This window comes from Heterodontus francisci, chromosome 2 (assembly GCF_036365525.1).
Source record: "Heterodontus francisci isolate sHetFra1 chromosome 2, sHetFra1.hap1, whole genome shotgun sequence".
Classification (NCBI taxonomy): domain Eukaryota; kingdom Metazoa; phylum Chordata; class Chondrichthyes; order Heterodontiformes; family Heterodontidae; genus Heterodontus; species Heterodontus francisci.
Genome location: NC_090372.1, coordinates 85,069,161 through 85,091,259, shown reverse-complemented (window position 1 = coordinate 85,091,259; position 22,099 = coordinate 85,069,161). Strand labels below are relative to the sequence as shown.

Here is a 22,099-nt window from a genome sequence, read left to right as displayed (position 1 = left end):
AAAGTGTGAGATTAATATTAATAAGCCTGTTTTTTTTTTAATGAATTAGGTTTTAGTGCAATTGCCTTTAATTTCCCCCAATCACTGGGGTAAACATCCTTTGCTGGCATAACTGCAGCAAGTTTCGTGTGTATGATTTTGTAGGACATATTGTGAACCATTGCCTTCTCGCTCCATAGCTCCATGCATCGGATTTTTCCCCCTCCTGCTCAATAGTTGTTAGATGCAGCTTGTATCTGCTTTGCTTGGCTTCTGGAAATATGAAGTGCTGTGGGAATCCTGGGAGCTGGTGATGTCAGGCTGGGTTGGGTCATTTGAAGGTTAGCAGCCTGGGTAGGGTTCAGAGAAAGTTCACTTGCATATATTAAGCAATTCAGTATTTTACAGTGCTAGTGTGACACAAGGAGTAGGAAGTAAGCTGGTCAAAAGCAGGACGAGCCATTTTGGAAAACAAGAGGGGTGAGCGGAGCTATTTTTGCCGCTGCAGATTTGTTTCCTTCAGATTGTGCCAGGGATCTGGAGATTTCCGCGGGTCCCACAGAGCCAAGAGCGAGAGAGACTCTGAGCAAAAGGGAAGCTGCCAAGGCTGAACATTGGGCAGCTTGACTTTCCCTCTCCCCCCCTTCACCCTTTCTCACTTTGAATTGAGCGCCGTATCTGAATTTGGGGGAAAAAAATGGTAAATGATCATTTGGATCAATTACAGGCGTTTAGTTGTATTGTCTGTCATAATTCATGATTCTGCTCTGGGAAAAAGACCAACAGTTCTTACGTGCCAAGAAAAAGAGGGGAGGAAAAAAAAATAAGGGCAGAGTTTTGATGGGAGTTCGAACAACTTTTTCTTTGCAAATTTGCCCACACCTAGAGAGAGAGGAGAAGCACTTTTCTTCGCAGGTTGTGGACAGCCTCTCGTCATGTTTGACTGTATGGATGTTCTCGCAGTCAGCCCTGGGCAAATGCTGGATTTCTACACTCCGAGCCCGTCTTCTTGCATGCTGCAAGAGAAAGCTCTGACTGCGTGCTTCAATGGACTGACACACAGGGACTGGCAACAGAGGCACAGCACTCAATGTAGGTCTCTTTATCATTATTATTCATAATGTATATGATAGAAAATCTTGCGTTTTCTCTTTTTTTTCCCCGTTAAGTACAACCCCTTCCCCTCATATGTCCTGAACTGTTGTGCTTAGTTGTAACCGGTATTAATCTCCATCACTGCCTTGCCACGGATGACAGGCAGGAGCTCTGACAGTGCTGAAAAGTAACTGGATACTTTTGTCACTTACCAACTCTGTGTACGTATCTTTGCACAATATGCCGAGGAATGCAGTTGGTAAACTGTGGCACAAGCGCTAAAAGTGAGGAAAACGCAAGAATTGTAAACATAAATCTCACTCTGTGTGCTGCTGTTTGGAGACTGCAGGCAGGCCAGGAGCTGAGAGGTGCCTCAGTCTGTGGCTGGCCAGTGATTTCAATAAATCTCCAGCAGTTCCTCCTCAGCTGCCTGTCTGCAGCACCCTGAACATTTATAAGGGAAGTGTCACTTTTGTTCATTCATTTCCACCGGTTATTATTTCGATGCTTTATTTTAATTGCGGGAGTGGTATTGAAGCAGAATAGGGACAAGTTTTGCTCTACAGTTATTTCGAGGTGTGCGTGGGTCTTTTTATTATTTGCATTGACGTTAATTACCTTTTCATGATCGTGTTTCCTCTCGTAAAATCAAACATTGTTTTTTAAAAAAACCAAATAAAGCATTAACTGCGTTTGAAGAGGAAAACAAATAAGGACTTTACCTTATCAGAAACCAAATTGTCTGTTTCTGGTCTCGTAACCGGAGAATTGCGGATAAAAGATTAGCACCAAACAATCAAAGAAACAGCCAGAGCCTTCACATCACTTCAATTAGAAACAGACAAACATCGATTTTGTTTTTTTTACTATTTTTATTATTTTAGCTTCGTGCATTTTTGCTCGAGTGTTTTTTTTTCGTTAGATTTGGCAGGGAACACTTCCTGCAGTTGTCGAATAACATTTTCAGATTACTTCGTTTATTCACATCAAAATACTTAATGATTTGATTCTTCTTTGACATCCTATTGCAATAAATGATTTCTCCGCTGCCCGCCAAAAAAAAAAACCCCGTCTGCTTTCAATATATTTGTCTTTCGAGTATTCGGGTTTCCCTTTTGAGGAAATTTGATGCTTTTCAGGCAAATTGAGAAAACAAAATTTGACGCTTTTATGTTGCAATTTACAGATAGCATTCAGAGAAATGCAAAGCAAGACAAGACTGGGCTGTGGAATAATGGTTTTATTGTAACTTAATGCATAAGGAGCATCGACAGTACAAAAGCAGATTCTGGAGGGTAAATCTGGAGGTAATATTGCCTGAGTACCAGTGACCACAGACCCCAGTGTTTCCTGGTCTGCTGTTCCTCATTAAGCACTTTGTGGCTCTGTGTTTATTAATGGCTAACAGAGACTGCAGATTGATTGCGTTGACCTGCCACATATCTGAAAAACCTTTTTTTGATTGTGCCAGTGTAATGAAAAGGAGATTGAGGGAGCTGACAATACTAAGGTTTTAGTAATGTAATAATGTTGTAAGAGACACTTAAATTACCTGTTTGATGTACACTCAGCAATTTCAGCTGTAAAAGGAAAAAAAATCAATCCATGGTACAGTAACTTGTCCCCTGTGTGCTGCTACCAGCTGTACACTGCTTTGCTTAAGCACTTCTCACTTCAGAATTTTATGGGCAAATCTCAGTGTCTTCAGGGTTTAATTAAGTTATTAAAAGGAAAATTGATGCAAGTATAACTTAATCCCATTTTGGTTTTAGTGTGGAAACAGCCCATGCTTACTTTGTGAGGTTTCTGTACATCATGATATTTATCCATTGTGCTGTTGTAACTATTTAAGCATGATCTGCAGTAAATACAGTGTACAACTAAAATACCACAGGTACCTTAAATACTTGGGACACAATGGGGTAGAAAACTGTCTCGGGCGGGTTGCAAAACAGATGGTCTCGGATCAGCTGCCTGTAGTAATGCATTGCCTGATATTTAATTCCATTGACTGTAATGGAACTGCAATTTTCAACTTACAGATTGCATTCAGAGAAATGTAAAGCAAGACAAGGCTGGGCTTTGGAATAATGGTTTTATTGTAACTTAATGCATAAAGAGCAGATTATGTATGGTAAATCTGGAGGTAATATTGCCTCTTGAGTACCAGTGACCACAGACCCCAGTATTTCCTGGTCTGCTGTTCCTCATTAGCCCAGCCTTGTCTTGGTTTGTAAATCCGTTTTGTGCCACCGTCTGAGACGAATTTCTAACCCAATGTGTTCAGACTTAAAGAAAATAAAGAATATGCAGGAGCAGTATCAGTGAACATTGAAGCCTTGGACAAAGTCTGTTTCATCTACAACTTAGATACATCTTTCCCCACCAGTGTTGTGTTTTAATTGTTAATTAGTAACAATCACGTAGAGTTAAAAAAAAAATCTGGCCAGGAAAGGAGGTAAACAATCTGTTCCCAGGACTCTCTCAGTGCTGCTCAGAAACCATCCACTAGGAGGTGTGTGATCTAACCCAGGTGACTGTCCCACAGATGCTTCCTCCCTATCTGTGGGTAAGTGTTTGGTTTCTGCCTGGTAACTTCCCAAGGTGGGAATGCTGAGATAAAGTAGTTGGCGTTTGGGTATCACAGATGCGTGAAAGCTTATTTCCTACCATTCTCTGGTATCAGTATTTTCGGAGCTTCAGAATGATGAGCTTCTGCAATATCAAGTGCTTAAAAAAAGAGTGTAACATAAAAGTTATTTGTGTGAAAGGATGGGTAAACTTTTTCTGTGATTCCATACTATTCATGTGAGAGGACACAATAACTTGTATGTTAACTCCGCCTATGGGTGAAAATAGGTAACAGTTGTACAAGTGGTCATCAATAGATATAGATTAAATTAAATGAGCAATCAGATTGACTGAATGAAGTAGCATGAATACGTTACAAAATTGTGGTTTCTAAATTGATGGTTATCAACTGGTGATAATAAGGGGCATATTTTATGCTGGGAGACTTCAGCTGATGTTAGCTCTCGGATCCCTGTCCTGGCATAAATTATGCAGAACATTCATTATTTCTGTAATGATTAATGAATGGCTATAATATTACTATTCATTATTGTTAGAATTTCCAAATCTTGATCTTTTTTATTCAAGGAACTACTCTGCAAAGACTGAATTATTAATAATAATGAAATCCTACCACTAATTATGAAAAATTAAACTGAATTTTGTTCAATATTGTAACTCATTTACAAGAAAAATATCAACAAAATACTGCTTGTCTCTGCATCAGACCTGACCCCTCTCTCTGGAACTGAACAAGCTCAAGGTATTGCATTTGTAAATTCTTATTCCCTCTTCCTAGTCCCACATCCTGATCACCTCCTCTTCATAACTTTGATACTATGGCAGCATATTGTACGGACACAATCTGTCATTTCTTCAGTTGATCCCATGGGCAACTTAGACAGAATCCAGGTTGCAACCTGGACTCCAGTGAAACTTAATTTGAAAGTGCACTGTGAAAAAGGTTTCAGAAGGTTGTCTTGAAATGTAGGAGAATTTAGTTTTAGTCTTTCACATTGTATTTAAAGTTTAAAGGGCAGCTTTTTAAACACACCTTTGCATGCGCTTCAGTTCATCTTGTTTGATAGCCAGCGACTTACAGATTGTCTGTTGTATGATTGTATCAGCCTCAAAATTGAATGAGGATGTAATTTACAGTGTTGTGTAATTGTAGCAACAGGGTGTTCATCAGTGACACACCCCACTGCATTTAGTTCAGGCTGCACAATATCTTAGCACCTTAGGAGAAAGCTTTCATTCAAAATTTGGACTGTGGCGCTGATTTTGCTACAACTTCTAGTTTATCATTTGCTGCAATGGATTAAGAATTGATCAGTTCCTCTGTTTTTAATTTGATAGCATCCAGTATGTGCGCTGGATGATTAATGTTTAAATTGTTTCCCTAATGCAAATACGTTTCACATTATAAAAGTGCAGGCTGGAAAGCAACATGAATGGAAAACTGTGATAGAGGGCTGTGTGTATTGCATCACATATCAGAATATGGATTAGATGAGTAGACTATTGGGATAGGATGGGATTAATGTCAGAGGCGATTGTCATGATTTAATCAGCTAGGAAGCTTTCTATTCTGGTGTGATATCATTAGTAGATATGTTGAACAGCCATGACACACAGTATTTTAAAAAGGGATGCTGATTTGACATTGATATTTAATTATAAAAATGTAGGGACTGTGAGCCAGACAGCCAGAGCTCTCCTTTATAAGTAACCATATGTGCATTATTCTGATAATAAACCAGAACATGATATTATTTATGTTTCTGACAAGATATATCAATGACAGATGTATGTGCTGTAATGGACTGGTTGTCAGTCACACTACTTAACACACAGAAATTGCAACAGTTAAATTCAAAGAAAGCAAATAAAATACAGGATGCCTATTCTGCAATTTCTGTTAAGTTGTTTCAAAAAATATTTATTCAAAGGATATCGGCACATTTCTTACCCATCTCTAGTTGCCCTTGAGAAGATGGTGGTGAGCTGTCTTCTTAAACTGCTGCAGTACGTGTGGTGAAGGTGCTCCCACAGTGCTTTTGGGTAGGGGTCCAGGATATTGACCCAGTGACAATGTAGGAATGGTGATTTATTTCCAAGAAAAGATGGTATGTGGCTTGGAAGGGACCTTAGAGGTGATAGTGTTCCCGTGTGCCTAGTGGCCTTGTCCTTCTAGATGATAGAAATTGCAGGTTTTGGAGGTGCAGTTGAAGAAGACTCTGCAAGTTGCTGCGGTGCATCTTGTAAATTGTGACACTGCAGCTCGGTTGTGCTGGTGGTGGAGGGAGTGAATGTTGAAGGTGGTGGATGGGGTGCCAGTCAAGCGGGCTGCTTTGCCCTGGATGCCGTCGAGCTTCTGTTGGCGGCTGTCCCTTGATTCGAGGATGATGTCTGCTCAGGATTGCAAGTTTCTGCCATGGGTCTTCATGTGACTGAATAGGCCAATCAATTCTCAACCCACAAATCTTTAGGCATATGGGGCAGGACATCCTTTGAGGTAGTGGGATCCTGAGTGCAGGATTTGCTTCCTTTTCTTACCTTCTCTGCCACCGCTCTGCCTCATCGGTAAGACTTTTGGACTCAAAGCATGAAGCAGCTTGATGGACAAGTTGTTGCCATTTCAAATGACTGGTAAGAAGCTCCTCCCAGTCATCAATGTCAGTGCTGCCATGCTTCAAAGAGAGCTTCAGAGAGTCTATGAAGCATTTTCTTTGTCCTCCCCTGGAACACTGGCCATTTGAGAGTTGAGAAAGCAGGACCTGGCGGGGAAATGGTTTTCGACCATTTGGATACAGTGTCCAGTCCATCGAAATTGATTTTTAAGGAGCTTTGCCTGAATGCTTGTGGAGCTGGCTTCAAGAAGGATACCAGTGTTTATTCAACAGTCCTCCCATTGAATCCAGAGGATACAGTGGACGCATCACTGATGTAATTTCTCTTACGTGTCGCTGATACACAGTTCAGATATCACTGCAGTACAGGAGTGTGGTTCTGTACACTAGGACTTTTGTTGACTTTGCAGAGGCCTTTGTTGTCACTCGCTGCTGTAGTGTGCAGCTGGTGGAGCTGATCCAGTGTTGGATCTCCTCATCAATGGTGGCCCACTCTGCACCAGATTTGCAAGCTACCCTCAATATCTTCAATTCTGCATACAAGAGACTCGGCCTGCCCTTGAATGTTGCGAATATAAAACTCTAATCAACCCTGGTCAGCCAAATATCCCAGTTCCCATTTATGTTGAAGGAGAGACTCTGTAATATGTTGAGCACTTCCTATACCCTGGAGGTTGTACATAGTTCAGATGTGATCATCTGTTGAAGTTACTGATATTAGAACAATACCAAATTCCGCCAATATACATTTCAATGGAAAGTCCCAGGTCTTAGCTAGAAACGCATCAAGATGGAAAGTAAAACATGCAAACGGATGTTACTTTTCAGTTGAAGGAACAGTGATCTGGTTTGCTGAACCCCAATATTAGTTTCTTTTATGCTTGTACAAACTGACTACAGTTATATGATGATCAGATGGATTGACATTTTAACTTCTGTTATGCTCGCTCACAGATAATTAAAAGAATAAGCATGCAGGAGAGGGCAATGAATGCTTCACATTATGAATATTTAATTTTCTTTTTTTCACAGTGCTTGCCTTTTGATGTTTATCAGTTCAAGCTGCAAACCATGCCTGTTTGGAATTAGCCATACTAGCAGGGTAACAAGTGTGATCAAACAGAACTCCTTACAGGGCTGACAGACTGACACTGCCAATTGAATTAGCATAAAGCGAGCAATGCCAGCATCAGTACTGCACTGACCTATGAACATCTGAATTATTAAATAATACCTACTGCACTGAAACATACAGCCTCCAGTCTGACACTTTGGAGTTCTTTGCAAGGATAGACAGATAATTTTCTCGTTTCTCTTCCCAATTTTCCAGAAAAGCTTCTTTCATTAATAACTTCTTTTCCTTTTGAATTGTGATCTTTTACTTTGTCCTCTTTCCTCAAGTCAGCAATCCACATCGACAGTTTCCTCATGGGCTGGGCTGCTCTAGACCATCAACAAACACTTTCACAGACATCAGTAGATAGCGTTGCCTGACACCCATGCCCCAAGAAGGTGGCTTTAACAGTGTGGATAGGGATCCCTTTTACAGCCAATTTTTCTCTTATTAGCCTTTTTCCCTGCACTCCGCCCCCCCCCCCCCCCCAATACACCTGCCAAATGTCTCATCGGAACCTGGAAAGAAAGCACACCCTGTACATTGTACAGGAAGTCTGTGTGCAAATGTTATTCAAGACTGTATCTCAAGCTCTGTCTCCTAGTCAAAGTTCAGCACTCTGTCATTGTAGCCAGCTGGGAGCCACTCCTAACTAGTATTCCTCGTGATGTGATCCTGTGTAACCTTTTTCTGGAAAATTTAAATCCCCCTAAAGCTTCATCCATTCTGTACACATTTACAGAATCTTGCTCAGTTGTATTATTACTGTACCCATTTAATAGCCTAAATTTACAGATTAAATGATTAAAACAATTTTGTTCAGCGTCAGAGGTGTCAAGGCAGTGTCAATTTGGCTATAATAAACTTTGTTTCATTCACATCCCCAGCTTTATTGCATTGTAAATATTTAACTGATGTGCTATTGGAGACCAACAGAGGTTTGTGACTCATTCCTATTCGCTTTCTGTCAGTTAGCTAAGGGTCCCCATTTGATCAACTTTGAGAACTGCCAAATAAGCTAATTTTGGAGTCATATTGTGTGCACCTGTTTCATAAACAGTTCACAGCCATGTATCACAGAGAGCCAGATCCCAGCAATACTGCACAGCCAGACCTGTGTGCATGCCTGGGTCAAACATACCAACTGAAGGGTCATTGGCAGTTCACTGAGTCAGGTCTGGCAAGCAGCAAATACCTACTTCTTTAAAGAGCTTAAGCTCCTTGACTGCCTGCTCACAAAAAAAATTGACATTCTCCCAAGAAAAATGTAACCTGAACAGTTCTTGAAACTATAAGCTTGACTTACAGTGTCAGAATTAAGCATGGTTCTCTTTCAAGGCACATACACATAAATCCTATTAGTTCATTCACTATAAATTTTATGTGGAGTTAGGGGATAGTGAATGAAAGTGTGTTGTGAGAGCTGACTGCTTTAATTAGCCTGAGATTCCTTCAATATTTTAGGTTAAATATTTTTGTTCAAACGTTTCTATCGTCCTTTTTATGTGACTTTGGCTCAATTGACAGCATTGTCACCTCTGTCAGAAGGTTATGAGTTTAAGTACCTCTTCTTGACTTGAACACGAATGATGCAGCACTAAAAGAATGCTTGCTGCACTGTCAGGTGTTGTCTTTTGAATTGGACATTAAATGGAGCCACTGACTACATGTTCAAGTGGATATTAAAGATTCCCCTGACACTATTTGGAGAAGAGTAGGGAGTTCTCTTGACATCCTCCTTCAAGTCAACAGCCTGGATTTTGTGGTGGCAACTGTCAGCATTCGCCGTCATTACTCCATTGAAACTGACACCAACTTTGGGAGTTTGCACATGTGCCCAAAAACACAGAAATCCAGAGGCTGCTGTCAGTGATTCGACAAACCTCCAGCGGGTGCACTGCTGAAGTCCCCCCAGAGTGCAATCTCTAAGCAATCAGTGAATTCACGAAAATTATCACTTTTACCCTGTTTGTCTCACTGTAAAAGCCCTTAGAAAAGAATGAAGTGTAACTGGGTTTTTAGTGGCATACTAACTTCATATTTACTGCTAAACAACTTCATTGTCTTTGAAAAGCTAATTTTTTTGCAATGTCATATTTCCCCATTATGATAAAATCCACATTATTTTAGTTTTTTTTGTTTATATTGATAGCTTCTATCCAAGTACAATCATAATCATTTATTTCGCTATCTGAATTTTAAAATTAAAAGTGAAAGGATTCAATACTTTTAACTTTCTGGTTTGTTGTCTATGAGAATACTTCAGTGTGATTGGCTGTTAACCCTGCTTGCTGACAACACTGCTGCTGCGCATCTGGAGATCCCTTTGACTTGGCATCAGATTTAAACTGCTGTCAGGAAAGGGCAAGTCTTTGCCACAGAGGTTGCTAGACCTTTTTGGGCAACTTCCTCCGAGGTCAATGGTGAGCACCATTGCTGAGCTGCTGACTGCAAAATCTAGCCAACATTACTTAAAAAAAACTTATCTAGTTATTAACTTGTTGCTGTTTATAATATCTTCCTAGGTGCAAAATTCCTCCTATATAACAGTGACTGTACTTCAAAAATAATGCATTGCATATGAAATTCTTTGGAAAATTTCTGAGATGTGAAGATAACAACAACTTGCATTTATTTAGCACCTTTAATATAATCAAATGTCCTAAGGTGCTTCACAGGGGCATTATAAGATGAAATATGGCCTGAGCCACATAAGGAGTTACTGGAGCAGATGACCAAAGCTTAGTCAAAGAATTCAGTTTTAAGGAGTGTCTTAAAGGAGGAAAAGTGAAGTAGAAAGGCAGAGAGGTGTAGGGAGGAAATTTCAGAGCTTAGGGCCTAGGCAATTGAAGGCACAGTCACCAATGGTAGAGCAGTGAAAATCAGGGATGCTCAAGAGGCCAGAATTAGATGAGTGCAGTTATCTTGGAGGGTTGTGGGGCTGGAGGAGATTAGATATAGGAGGGGGCGAGGCCATGGAGGACTTGAAAACATGGAAGAGAATTTTAAAATCAAGGTGTTGCTTAAATGGGAGCCAATGTAGATCAGCGGGCACAGGGGTGATGGGTGAATAGGATTTCATGTAAGTTAGGATTTGGGCAGCAGAATTTTGGAAGACCTCAGGTTTACAGAGGATAGAATGTGGGTGGCCAGCTAGCCAGGAATATGTTAGAATAATCAAGTCTGTAAAGCTGTATATAAGTTCTTTTTTTCTGTTCACAGTTTGAAATTGATTCTCACAATGTCACTTTCATTTTAACTTCCAAAGGGCACTGGTGCATCTATAAAGTTATTGAAAAAACCATTTGCATCAGTTGGTAAAGCTATGTCATGATGACATCATTCCTTGATGAATTTTGTGTTTTGATAAAGTTTATATTATGAAAATGTCTTTTGCCCGATGTCACTGTGTCATGTAGCTCTTTGAGATTCTTTTGTTCCCCAAAGTGACAACAAGCTCCCTTTTAAGAATTTTGGCTGCAAAATTGGGATCTGTAGCACCCGTACTTTTGGCGTTACACGTGCCATTCAGGTCCAAAATAACGTCCACCCCATAGCGCACACTTCAGGCTGAATTTTATGTGCCCTCCTGAGCCAGCCTAGGAGGCGGGGGGGGCATATGGAATTGCGACGGGAGGTGGGGTGGGGGAAGAGGGCTTATTGCCTACCTGTCACACCAGAATCTTGTCAGGGGCGGGATAGACCGAAGAAGGCCTTTCTGCCCAGAGGCCACTTGAAGCCCTAAGAGGCCTATTAACAGTCACTTAAGGGTCTCTTCGCCCCGCTGCTGGCATTAGGTTTCACCGTCCCAAACTTTTGTATCGTAAACCAGGAGTCAGTGATTCTGAGGATGCAAATGTCCATGGCAGCTGTTAACACCTGGAAACAATGGAAGGCCCAGTTGGCTCTGTGAAACCAGACTTCTGGACTATGGATATTGCAAAAGGACAATAAGCTATTACATTGGATTCCTTATAAATTTAACAGATTTTCTGAGACAATGACTGAAGTCATAGCCAGAGGCAGACTGAAACGATTGAAGATGGCGTTGTGCTCATATTTAATCTTCCTGCTGTTATGACCTCAGTGAGACCATTAATGTTAAAAATACAAGATAGGAATTCCTCGACCAATTTAAAGAATTGTATAGGCTGTACAGAAGACTAGCGATGGCAGCATCAGAGCATGCTATAAGAAAGAAAGACAACCAGCGGTGGCAGCCTCGAGAGAGACAGAGAGAATGCCTGCTCTCAGAAGGCTGAGACAGCGAAAGGCTGTGAAGACTTGAACCTGTTTTGAAAGTTGAAGCTCGTGGAGAAGTAGAAGACCAGCAGGATTACCAGGAATTACATTATTCACAGACGTCCAGCTCGGATGTGCTCAGAGAAATGAGTGAAGAGGACGTTGATTTCTGAAAAGGTCTGGGAGATCCAATGCGTTGCAACTGGGATGAATTTAGGACTTTTAACCTCGAAAGATTTTGCCATCAAAAAGGACTGTGAAATGTATAAATGTGTGAGGTTTTCAAGTATTTTTAATAAGTAAAGAAAATACCTTTCTTTGTAATTTGGGGTATCAGCTACTTACAAGTACTATTTAGTTAATGAGGATTTCTTTTAGTTTGGTTGTTAGAATATAAGTCTTTAAATGTGAAATATTGTGTAATTCTTTAAATTGGTCGAGGAATTCCTATCTTGTGTTTTTAACGTTAATGGTCTCACTGAGGTCATAACAGCAGGAAGATTAAGTATGAGCACAATGCCATCTTCAATTGTTTCAGCCTGTCGCTGGCTATGAGTTCAGTCATTGTCACTCCAATGGTGGCGAGCACTGTTTTCCTCCATTGGGGTGAGGACATCCAGCTGTGCCTGTTCACAGCTGGTTAATTCCTCGTACTTGCAGTTGTGTGCTACCTTGTTCTGCAAGAGAGACAGACATGTGTCAGTGAATGTGGTGCAATTTGTTTGGGTGATGTAAATGATTGAACAGCTGGCAGTGTGTGCAAGCTGAGAGACATGGGTATGAGGCTTGCTGCAGTGCTGAATGTGGAGCTGTGAATGTTAGATATGAGTTCTGATTGATAGAGATTAATATAAGAACATAAGAAACAGGAGCAGATGTGGACTATATGGCCCCCCAAGCCTGCTCCGCCATTCAATATGACCATGACTGATCGGCCTCAATACCACTTTCCCACCCACTCTCTGTATCCTTTTAATCCCTGAGAGACCAAAATCTGTCTATCTCAAACTTAAATATATTCAATGATGGAGCATCCACTGCCTCTGGGGTAGAGACCTCCAAAGATTACAACCCTCTGACTGAAGAAATTTCTCCTCAACTCAGTCCTAAATGATGGTCCCCTTATCCTGAAACTGTGCCCCCATGTTTTAGATTCCCCAGCCAGGGGAAACAACCTCTCGTTGTCTACTCTGTCAAGTCTCTTCAGAATCTTGTATGTTTCAATGAGATTGTTGTTGAGTGAAGTGGGAATGGTGAATTGAGCAGTGTCTGAGGCTAGTGGTTCTTTTGTAAGGATGTGATATTATGAGGACGAATTCACTGACCTTGACCACTTGTGAGCTCATTAAACTTCCTCCTGCACTTCATCTGAGTTCTCGGGGCTACATTGCTTACGTTGACAGTGATGGCTATCTGCTCACACTGCCTTTGTAAAGTTTATTTGGTGGACCTCCTAGACACCCCCCCCCCCCCCCGCCCCACAGATGGAGGACCTCTCTGTCCACTTGCTGCCCCAAGGCTTCCACTACTGTGTCAGAGAATCTTGGAGCATGCTCTGTGCCTTGTAGCACCATATCCAAACTTCTTGCAAGTCAGACATTCTTTCCCTGTCTGTTCCAGAACCTGTTGCAACCAGGATGCACTTAACCTTTAAGTAGTGCAGGCTAGCTTTAACTGGTGTAAGCCTCACACAAACTTGGGCCCCCTGCTGAGGAGTGCAGTCACTCAACAGTGCATTTATCATTTAAATTAGTGGGAAGCACAAAGTTTGCATGCTGCCTGCATCTGAAGAAATGGGTACAGATTAATCCATTTTCATTGGCTATCGAATTTTTCCCACTTTGATTTACACTGAATCGTGTAATTCTGAGTCCAAGAGACCAGGAAGATCCCAGGTTTTATCTCTGGTCTGTATTGAATTAGCTGATCTCAGGATGAGTTGTAGTGGGGTCTGCAACTGGCTTTAGCTTAGTGAAAGCTCTCCTCTTGTAGTCAGAAGATGGTTGGTTCAAGTTGACTAACTGGATTGCTCATAAAAAGGGTCGGTGCAGACTTGATGAGCTGAATGGCCTTCCCCTGTGCTGTACTGTTCTCTGATTGTAAGTTCCACTGCAAAGGTTTGTGCACATAATCTAGCAGGACACTTCAGTGCAGTACTGAGTAGAGGCCTGCTCAGGTCGGGAAAAAAGAACCCGACCCGAACCCGACCGAAGCACCGTGGACCCGAGCCTGACCCGGCCCAAGTTCCTCTGATTTAGCCCCGAGTCTGACCCGACCTGAAGCCGCCCCCATTCAGCCCAACCCGACCATCCCTTTACTCACCTTCGGACTCGGAATCTCCATGAAGCTGCAGCGCATGTGTGATGACGTTATCATGATGTCACTCGCTCACTGCGCAGACTCAGTTTCCTCCTGGACTCCCAGCTCAGGTAAGTTTTAAAAAAATTTCAATACTTACCAGCAGAGCACTTACCGTGTGTGTCCGGCCCGACCCAACCCGAACCCGACACATGTCTGGTCCCGTCGGGTTCGGGTCGGGTAGCAGGCCTCTAGTACTGAGGGAGTGTAGCATTGTCAGAGGTGTCTGTTTCAGATGAGGTGATAAACTGAGCCTCTATCTGCCCTCTCAGTAAATGATCCCATGGCACTATTTAAAAAGTAGGGGAGTTCTTCCCCGTGTTATGGCCGACATTTATCCCTCAACCAACAATACTTAAAATATATTATCTGGTCATTTATCTATGCAAACTGTGCATGCAAACTGGCTACCATATTTCCCTACGTTACAACAGAAACTACACTTCAAATGTACTTTGGATGTGAAGTACTTCGGATGTCCTGAGGTTATATGTACTATATAAATACAAGTTCATTCTTCATTCGTAGAATGGAGAACAGCCAAGTGTCTGATGATGCCTCCTGGAAAGTGAGCACTGTGGATACTAGCTCAAGACCGATTTAAGCTCAGTTATGAGCCCCCACTGTCAACTAATGCAGTCATGTTCATCGCCCAGGCTTACAGATGAAGGCCATTTGGGTAAGCTACTAGATTGTGCAACTGCTCAGGATCAAGAGTCATTGAGGTAGTTTTTAACCTCCCGTTCAGTCATAAATCTGGTATTGCAATTCAGTCTATTATAGAAACTGCCTGAATTTTATTTCCATTGATTGCAATGGAAATGAAAGTTTGGTGGTTTCTATAATAGGTGACCAATCTGCAGTGCCAGTTTTATACCAGAGCAGCAAGTTGAAAAAGCTACCCAACCGTCCTCAAGAAAGGAGGGGTAAAGGGAGAAAGAAAGAGAATCATGGAAATTTATTTTCAGCTCAAGTGTCAGAAATCAGGTTGCATCACTTTTGGCAGCCTTGATAAGCAGGATTTTTTGTGAGGGCAGTAAAATTAGTTGCTTTATTTTACTGTTAAATAAAGGAGAAAGGGTGTGACCTTCCCTGCCAGTGGTGATTGCAAACAATGTTTCTGCTGTTGAAAGCTTGAATTGGAAGCTGTTTGTAAATGTACGTTAACTGTTAGGCTCACATTTTTCCCCAGTCTCAAAGTGCTGTCAAGAAGAAAGCTGCTGCTGCGGTTTAGGAAAGAGGCAAATCATAGTCACTGCCAACCTGCCATCCAACTTTCCATTATAATGACTCAGTGCTACTGATGACAAAGATAAGGCTAGTGAGCTACTAGGCTTTTTTTTCCTGACACTGAAAATGTTATCTGCATAAGCCAAGGAATCCATATATTACTAACATCCAAATCAAATGTTTAGATACCTATAAAAGTAATGTACTTTGTAATTAATGGTTTGTAATATTGTCTATCAGATTACTCTTAATTATTGATCTTAATTATGGGGGCTTATTAATGTCACACATTTTATTACTGGAATCAAACTGCAAACCACAGGATGCAATTAGAAACTACAGTATCCATGACTCTCCGTGGTATAGATTGCTAGCCTCTTTGCAGTTTAATAAATTTTATTAAATATGACTTATGACATAGGTGACATCATCACCCACTGTTCCCTTGGTTCCTCCTACTGGTGACAAAATAGGAAAATAGCCCCCCCAGTGCATGAAGTTGATTCCCAAAGTTGTCTGAATATATGTAAAGGATTAAGTTTTTTTTTTGTTGTAACCAATTTACTAGTATCAGTAAAAATAACATTCGCAAATTCTAACACTTAATAAGAAAGTTGAATGGTTCTGCTGTGATAAGTCCACTCTTACTTACCTGAAGAGAATTCATTCCAAAGATTTCTACATCATTCTCCAAAGAAATGTTAAAGGAAAGTTAGAGTGAAGTTCTCACTGCATAGCCAGCACTCTGAATGGGAGTTAAATTGTCACCTGTATTTTTTAAATGCACTCACAGGAACATGGAAATTTATGTGCTTTCTGTCAGCTCAGTAACACTAAGCTAACACACAGTTGAATACCCAAATGGAAGGCACATGCAAAAATGCTGCTCAACTGGCTAAATAGTGCAAAGCAGGCTGAGCCAGCTGTGGAGTCCACAGTTTTGAAGAGAAATGAACACTAAGGATAATAAACAAAGATTTAAACATCAAGATCTCCTCTAGATCATTTTAGGAGGCATGATGTCAGAGTGAAGTGCTCTCTACAGACCAGAGAACCAAACCACCAATATCTAGAGGGTGAGGGAAGCATGAGAGACTATCACACATGAGGCCATTTTAGGATCATGTACTAGGAGAGTGGAAGGACATCTGAAGGAAGGTGGTAAACTTGAAGAAAAGTGCCAAGGTGAGGAGTGGTTGGTTGGCATCCTTCCTTCTACCAAAGATGCTGGACATGCAGCAAACAATCCATTTAAGTGGAGTGTCTTCTCTTGGTGCACCTTTGTTGATGGCTGTGAAGGCCAATCCTTGAAAGGCAGGTTCTGCAACAAGTACTGCATGTGAAGCTGCCACGTGACACTCTGAGTTGCTGTTTTTGACGTTGGCGCCTGTTGCCAAGCTGCTGTAGTAACTGGTCATCGTGGTAGTGCACACCAGTCCACAGGATGTGTCACCATTTCCCTCTTTCACCAGTTAGTGACTCCCAAGTGCGATATTCAACATTTAGGGCCTTCATATCACACTTGCAGAGCTTTGAGGGCTCCACTGGTCATCTGGCCCTGGTTACCTCACCATACAGAAGGTCCTTGGGTATGTGACTGTCTTCCATCCTGTGGATGTGTCCGATCCACCGATGCTGCCTCTATTTGATTAGTGCCAACACACTTGGAAGCTCTGCCTTTGAGAGGACTGTCACATTTTTGATTTTGTCCTGCCAGTATATACCCATAATGTGCCACAGAGAGCGAAGATGGAAATTATTGAGCTTCTTTTCCTGGTAGCTGTAAGTCACCTATGTTTCACAGCCATACAGCAAAGTGCTGAGAACACAGGCCTTATAAACTATCAGCTTGGTCCTAAGGGTTAGCTTGGTGTTATCCAATGCACGTTTTGCAAGTCAGCCAAAGGCGGCAGCTACTTTCCCTCTGCGTGGTGTATCAAGCTCTGCATCAGGGGACAGTCGCTGTGGACCCAAGGTAGCAGAATTTGCTAACCACTTCCAGTGGGGTGTTTTTAGTGTGATCAGGGGTGGAGATGCAACTCCTTGTCCCATGACCATGGTTTTCTTGATTCTTATAGTCAAGGGGAACAAGTTACAGGCACGGGAGAGTCAGTCTATCTGTCTTTGCAGCTGAATTTAGTGCAGCATGATCAGCGTAGAGGAGTTTTCTGATCAGGACGTGATGTGTTTTTGTCTTCACTTTCAGCCTTGATAGGTGAGGTGTGAGAAAATCTATAAATAAATGTAATGCATCATATATGTAGCTGAACACTGATACTAATGAAAGTGTTACAGTTTTTATAATCTTAATCTGAACTGAGCAGAGAACGCTGCTTCAAATACAACACAAAAAAAGGTTATGAACATGATTGCAAAGTAATACAGCTGAACCTAAAAGTAGAACCTGGAGTATTGCAACTGAAGATTGACTACAATTATACATACAAATATCACAATACATTCAGTCAGCCTCTCAATCATTCTCACAAACTTTCTGTAGGCAGATACTTTACTGTCATGTAATCCTTGCATAAAGCCATAAAACATTAAATGTTCCATTATTCAATGGATATTTCTCTCTCCATCACAGAAAATAGAGCTTTAAACAGATTTTGATTCCAGGAGGCATTTTAGCAACGTGCGCAAAACATACAACAATGTTCCATTAATGCTAACGCACTAAATTATTACACATTAGAGTACATTTTGAACATGTGTTCACTCTAATTTGCAAAATAACTCATTCGACTGGTGTATTTGCTACAATTAACATTAACGAGGCGTTACTTTTTCTGGGATTTTAACAGTGATATTTCAAAGTAAACGGGCAAGTTCTCATTAGTTCAGTTATTACTAATTAATTTCCATCCGCAGTGACTTCAACAGCATACCTTATGGAGAAATGTAAAATCACTTCTGGATTTCTGCTTTTAACTGCGCATGTGTAGACTCCAGAAACTGCTGCTAGTTTCAGAGGAGTAACAATGGTGAATGCTGACAGGGCCATTGTTTTACAATCTCTCCATGGAATTATTCTAACTCACCTCTGCAATGTTCTCCAACTTTACATCCTCTCCAGTCCTCGGACTGTAGCATTTGTTTTATTCGTTCATGGGATGTGGGCGTTGCTGTCTAGGCCAGCATTTATTGCCCATCTCTAATTGCCCTTGAGAAGGTGGTGGTGAGCTGTCTTCTTGAACCGCTGCAGTCCTTGGGGTGTAGGTACACTCACAGTGCTGTTAGGAAGGGAATTCCAGGATTTGTAGCATTACACTGAAGCTACTGATCTAAAATTTAGTTTTAAAGAAACTAAGGAAAACATTCAAAGATCAGTGAGAGGTTGGAAGTCATCCAACAATTACTACTGTGTACCATCAATTTCATTTCTGATACTTTAGCATTTTCTTATGAAAAGAAAGTCTGTCCACAAAATACTAAATGGAATAAATTCCAGAAGAGTATTTTGACCTGTACTTGCTTCGAACACTTTTAAAGTAGGAGGAGTAAATTTTGGAGGTTTCTTGAAAGTGGCCATAAATTGCGAGCTAGTGAGTCTTGGAATGAAAAATAAACTTGAGGCATGGCATCAGCACAAGTTAAATTCAAATTAAAACTGAGAACTGCTGAAGTTCAGCTTTTTTTTTCTTGGATTGACAAAAAGCAGACCTGTTCTGAATCTGTGGTTTTGAATAAAAAAGGGCTACCTTTTGTTTCCCAACTTTAGGCATCTTATAAATAAATGCAGTACTGAATATACACTGAGGTATGTAGCAAATCTGTTCCTTATTACTTGTACTTTAGTTGAACTTTAGCGTTACCTTTGACATACTGCCTAATGTATGCGAACTGCATGTCTTTAGCTCTAACAGTGAATTCGTAAAAAAAATCCTGTCTGACTTCTTTCTGTGCCAACAAAAATGAGGAATAACAGAATGTTTTGACCAAATGCAGCACTTTGCTATCTACCCTAATTAAACAAAATTGTTCCATTCCACATGCGGCTTGCAGCTTAGTACTCAAAACTCCCCCTGGGGCTGTACAGGAAATGCCTTTTGCTTTACAACTTCTTTCTTTTCTGGAAATTAGAGTTTTGTCCTCTCTCTCTTTTTCAGTTTTCTCCCCTTTTCACTCCTCTACTGAAAGTACTGCCTTTTGTTGGGGCCTGGTTCCATGGATGCCAGCAGCCCTCCATTATTTTATGTAGGTGTTGGGGAGCTCCACTTTGTCACAACACCCATAGGATGGCAACTCCAGGCCCCTGGTCACTAGTTAGTAGCCACTGTTGAAACTGTGTCTAAAACTATCGACTGACAACCACATTGGATTAGGCTGTGATTCCCACCTCCACCCTACTGCCTGCGACTCCCTGTCCCAACCCCCCTGCTGATAGCCTGATGGCAGTTTTGGCTCACATTTTAAGTTTGGCCACTTAAGAGAGTTACCAGATAACGTATGGAACCATATCCCAGAAAGAGTTACTTTCTTTAAGAGTACAGGGGAGAGAAGTGAAAGAAGAGGTAAATGAAGTAATATTTACCATAAGGTTGTCAACAGCAATTACTTGTTATCTGACAGGACATTTTACGGAACAAAATCTCTTCATCCAGTAAAATATCTGACAATCTGACCTTTCAAGGAGATCATGTGTCGGTAGTGGTTTGTTTACTGAGCTATTGTTTCATTTGATCTGAATGTGAAGTGCATTCAGGTGCGTTTAATTGAACACATAGCATGTTGATACTCCACATTGTCAGAATTACTTAGTGGCAAACGAATACTGCTTTTAAAAGAGGAATGAGTTCAGTTTTTATCCATTTATTAATGTAATTGAAGTGCAAAAGGAGCTTTGCAAATAAACAGTTGGATAAACTGGCCTCTCCCTTCTTCTTCGAAACTTAAAGGCACCTTTTGAGCTAGTTTCGAATTAAGAAATCTGTATTGTTTGAGAAATTGCATGCAAGCTTATAAACCTTTTGGCCACATTTTCTGGAACTGCACCAAGTGGTTCTATGCAGTACATTTATCGACAAATACATATATGGCAGTTAAAACATGGAAAGAGGTCATTCAGCCCAATCTTTGTCAGCATTTACCTTTCACACCAGCAAATAGTCACAATTGCATTTCAACACCTATATCCAGTAATCTCCTTTTTCTTCATGCATCTATCCAATATAATCCTAAATGCTGACATAGTTTCTGCCTCAGTCATTAATCTGGGAAATGAATTCTGCAGTTGCACAATCTCTGTGTAAAGATGCTTCTCCTGCCCTCTGCTCTAAATCTCTTACACTTAATCTTGTACAATGCAAATAAGAGGCAAGCAACCAGGGAAATTGCCTGGAGTCATGGTCTATGGCAGGGGACCCCACTAGGCTAAGTAGTCATAGTAGCAGTAGTAGTAGAAGTCATCCAAAGTGTGGGTGGATGGAGTGGGGGGAGGGGCACAGGACGGCTACATGCGTTAGGGTCTGTCCAGAGTTCCCACAAGTCTAATGCGAGTGCTGATCTTGTATCTATGGCCATTGGTTCTTCACCTCTCAAACAGCTGATAACAGTATGCTTCCGTCTACTATATTCTATCCTTTCATAATTTTAAATATTTCTATCATATTGCCTCATAATCTGCTATGTTTTAATAAAAAAAACAAATATGTGTATTTATTCATACCAGACAGCATCCTAGTGAATCTGTGTTATAATTTCTATAAAGCCTCAATATACTTTCTATAGTGTGGAGCCAAATATTGTACACAATACTTTAACTGAGGGCTTAATAGCCAGGATTTTGCAGTCAGTGGCTGTGAAGAAAGCTGCCCACAAAGATCTAGCGCTTTCTGTTGCATGGATTTCCTCATTCCCATTGTCAGTTTGCATCTGACGCCAAGTCAAAGGGATTTCCAGGTGTCCAGGAACAGTGATGTCATCAAGCATGGAAAGAAGCCAGTCACATTGAAGAATTCTCAAAGAGAGCAAACCAGGAAGTAAAATGCACTGATTATCCTTCACTTTTTATATGTTTAACAGAGAGCGGAATAAAGACTAGGACATATACATTTAAAGTTTTAAAAAAAACGTTAATTGTATTAAACTATGGAATTTTTATCATTATGGAAAAATTTGACATTATACAAATATAAAATTAGCTTTCCAGGGCCAGAGAGGTTTCTCAGCAGTAATTATAACTTAATATGCTGTTAAAAACCCAGATACATCTCATTAACAGGGCATAACATTTTTGGTGAGTTTTTCACAGCAATATTACAGTGTAAACGGGGAAATTCTTTTCAGTTCACTCATTTCATGGAAGATTGCCATCTGCGGGGACTTCAACAGTGTCCCCTGTTGAGGAGCGGTGAAATTACTGGCCGCAACTTTTGGATTTCCACATTCAACTGCATGTGCAGTTGCCGGCAGTTGCTGTCAGTTTCACAGTTGTAATGATGGCAAATGTTGACAGTTTCATTGTCATTACAATCGCAAATTTCGGGCCATTAAGATTTATATAGGCCCGTCATTAAATCATGATTTTTATATTCTGTATCTCTTGTCATGTTTGCAATTACATTAGCTTTTTTTTACAGTCTTATTAACCTGAGATGCTGACTTTAATGCCCTGCATTTTCAAAGTTCAAAATTATCCTCATTGTGTGCATTTTTATTACCTTTTCTTTTGGTAATATTTTATTTAAAAAAGTGAATTTTAAAGGAATTCTTTAAATTCCTCCTTAATGGTTTGAATGCTGATGTTTAGTCTGAGAGCTGCTGACAGTTGATTTTTGCATTGAAACCATTGAGGGTAGATTGTGGGCTGTAAATTTGGTTTTAATACTTCCAAGATATGTTTGAGAGGAACTCCAGTTGGAACATTGTTTTG

At 40.8% G+C, this 22,099-nt stretch overlaps 1 protein-coding gene across 3 annotated transcripts in view; it reads left to right on the top strand.

Moving 5' to 3' along the window:
• Window positions 1-349: 349 nt before the first annotated feature.
• LOC137385126 (retinoic acid receptor beta-like) overlaps window positions 350-22,099 on the top strand; it is a 258,678-nt gene continuing 236,928 nt past the window's right edge. For 2 of the 3 annotated variants that reach the window (XM_068059951.1, XM_068059931.1), the window contains exon 1: window positions 353-1,071. In XM_068059951.1, coding sequence (XP_067916052.1) covers window positions 915-1,071 — 157 coding nt within the window. In that variant the 5' untranslated portion in view covers window positions 353-914. Of the gene's footprint in view, window positions 1,072-22,099 lie in introns of all 3 variants that reach the window. The other variant, XM_068059941.1, reaches the window with a different exon arrangement.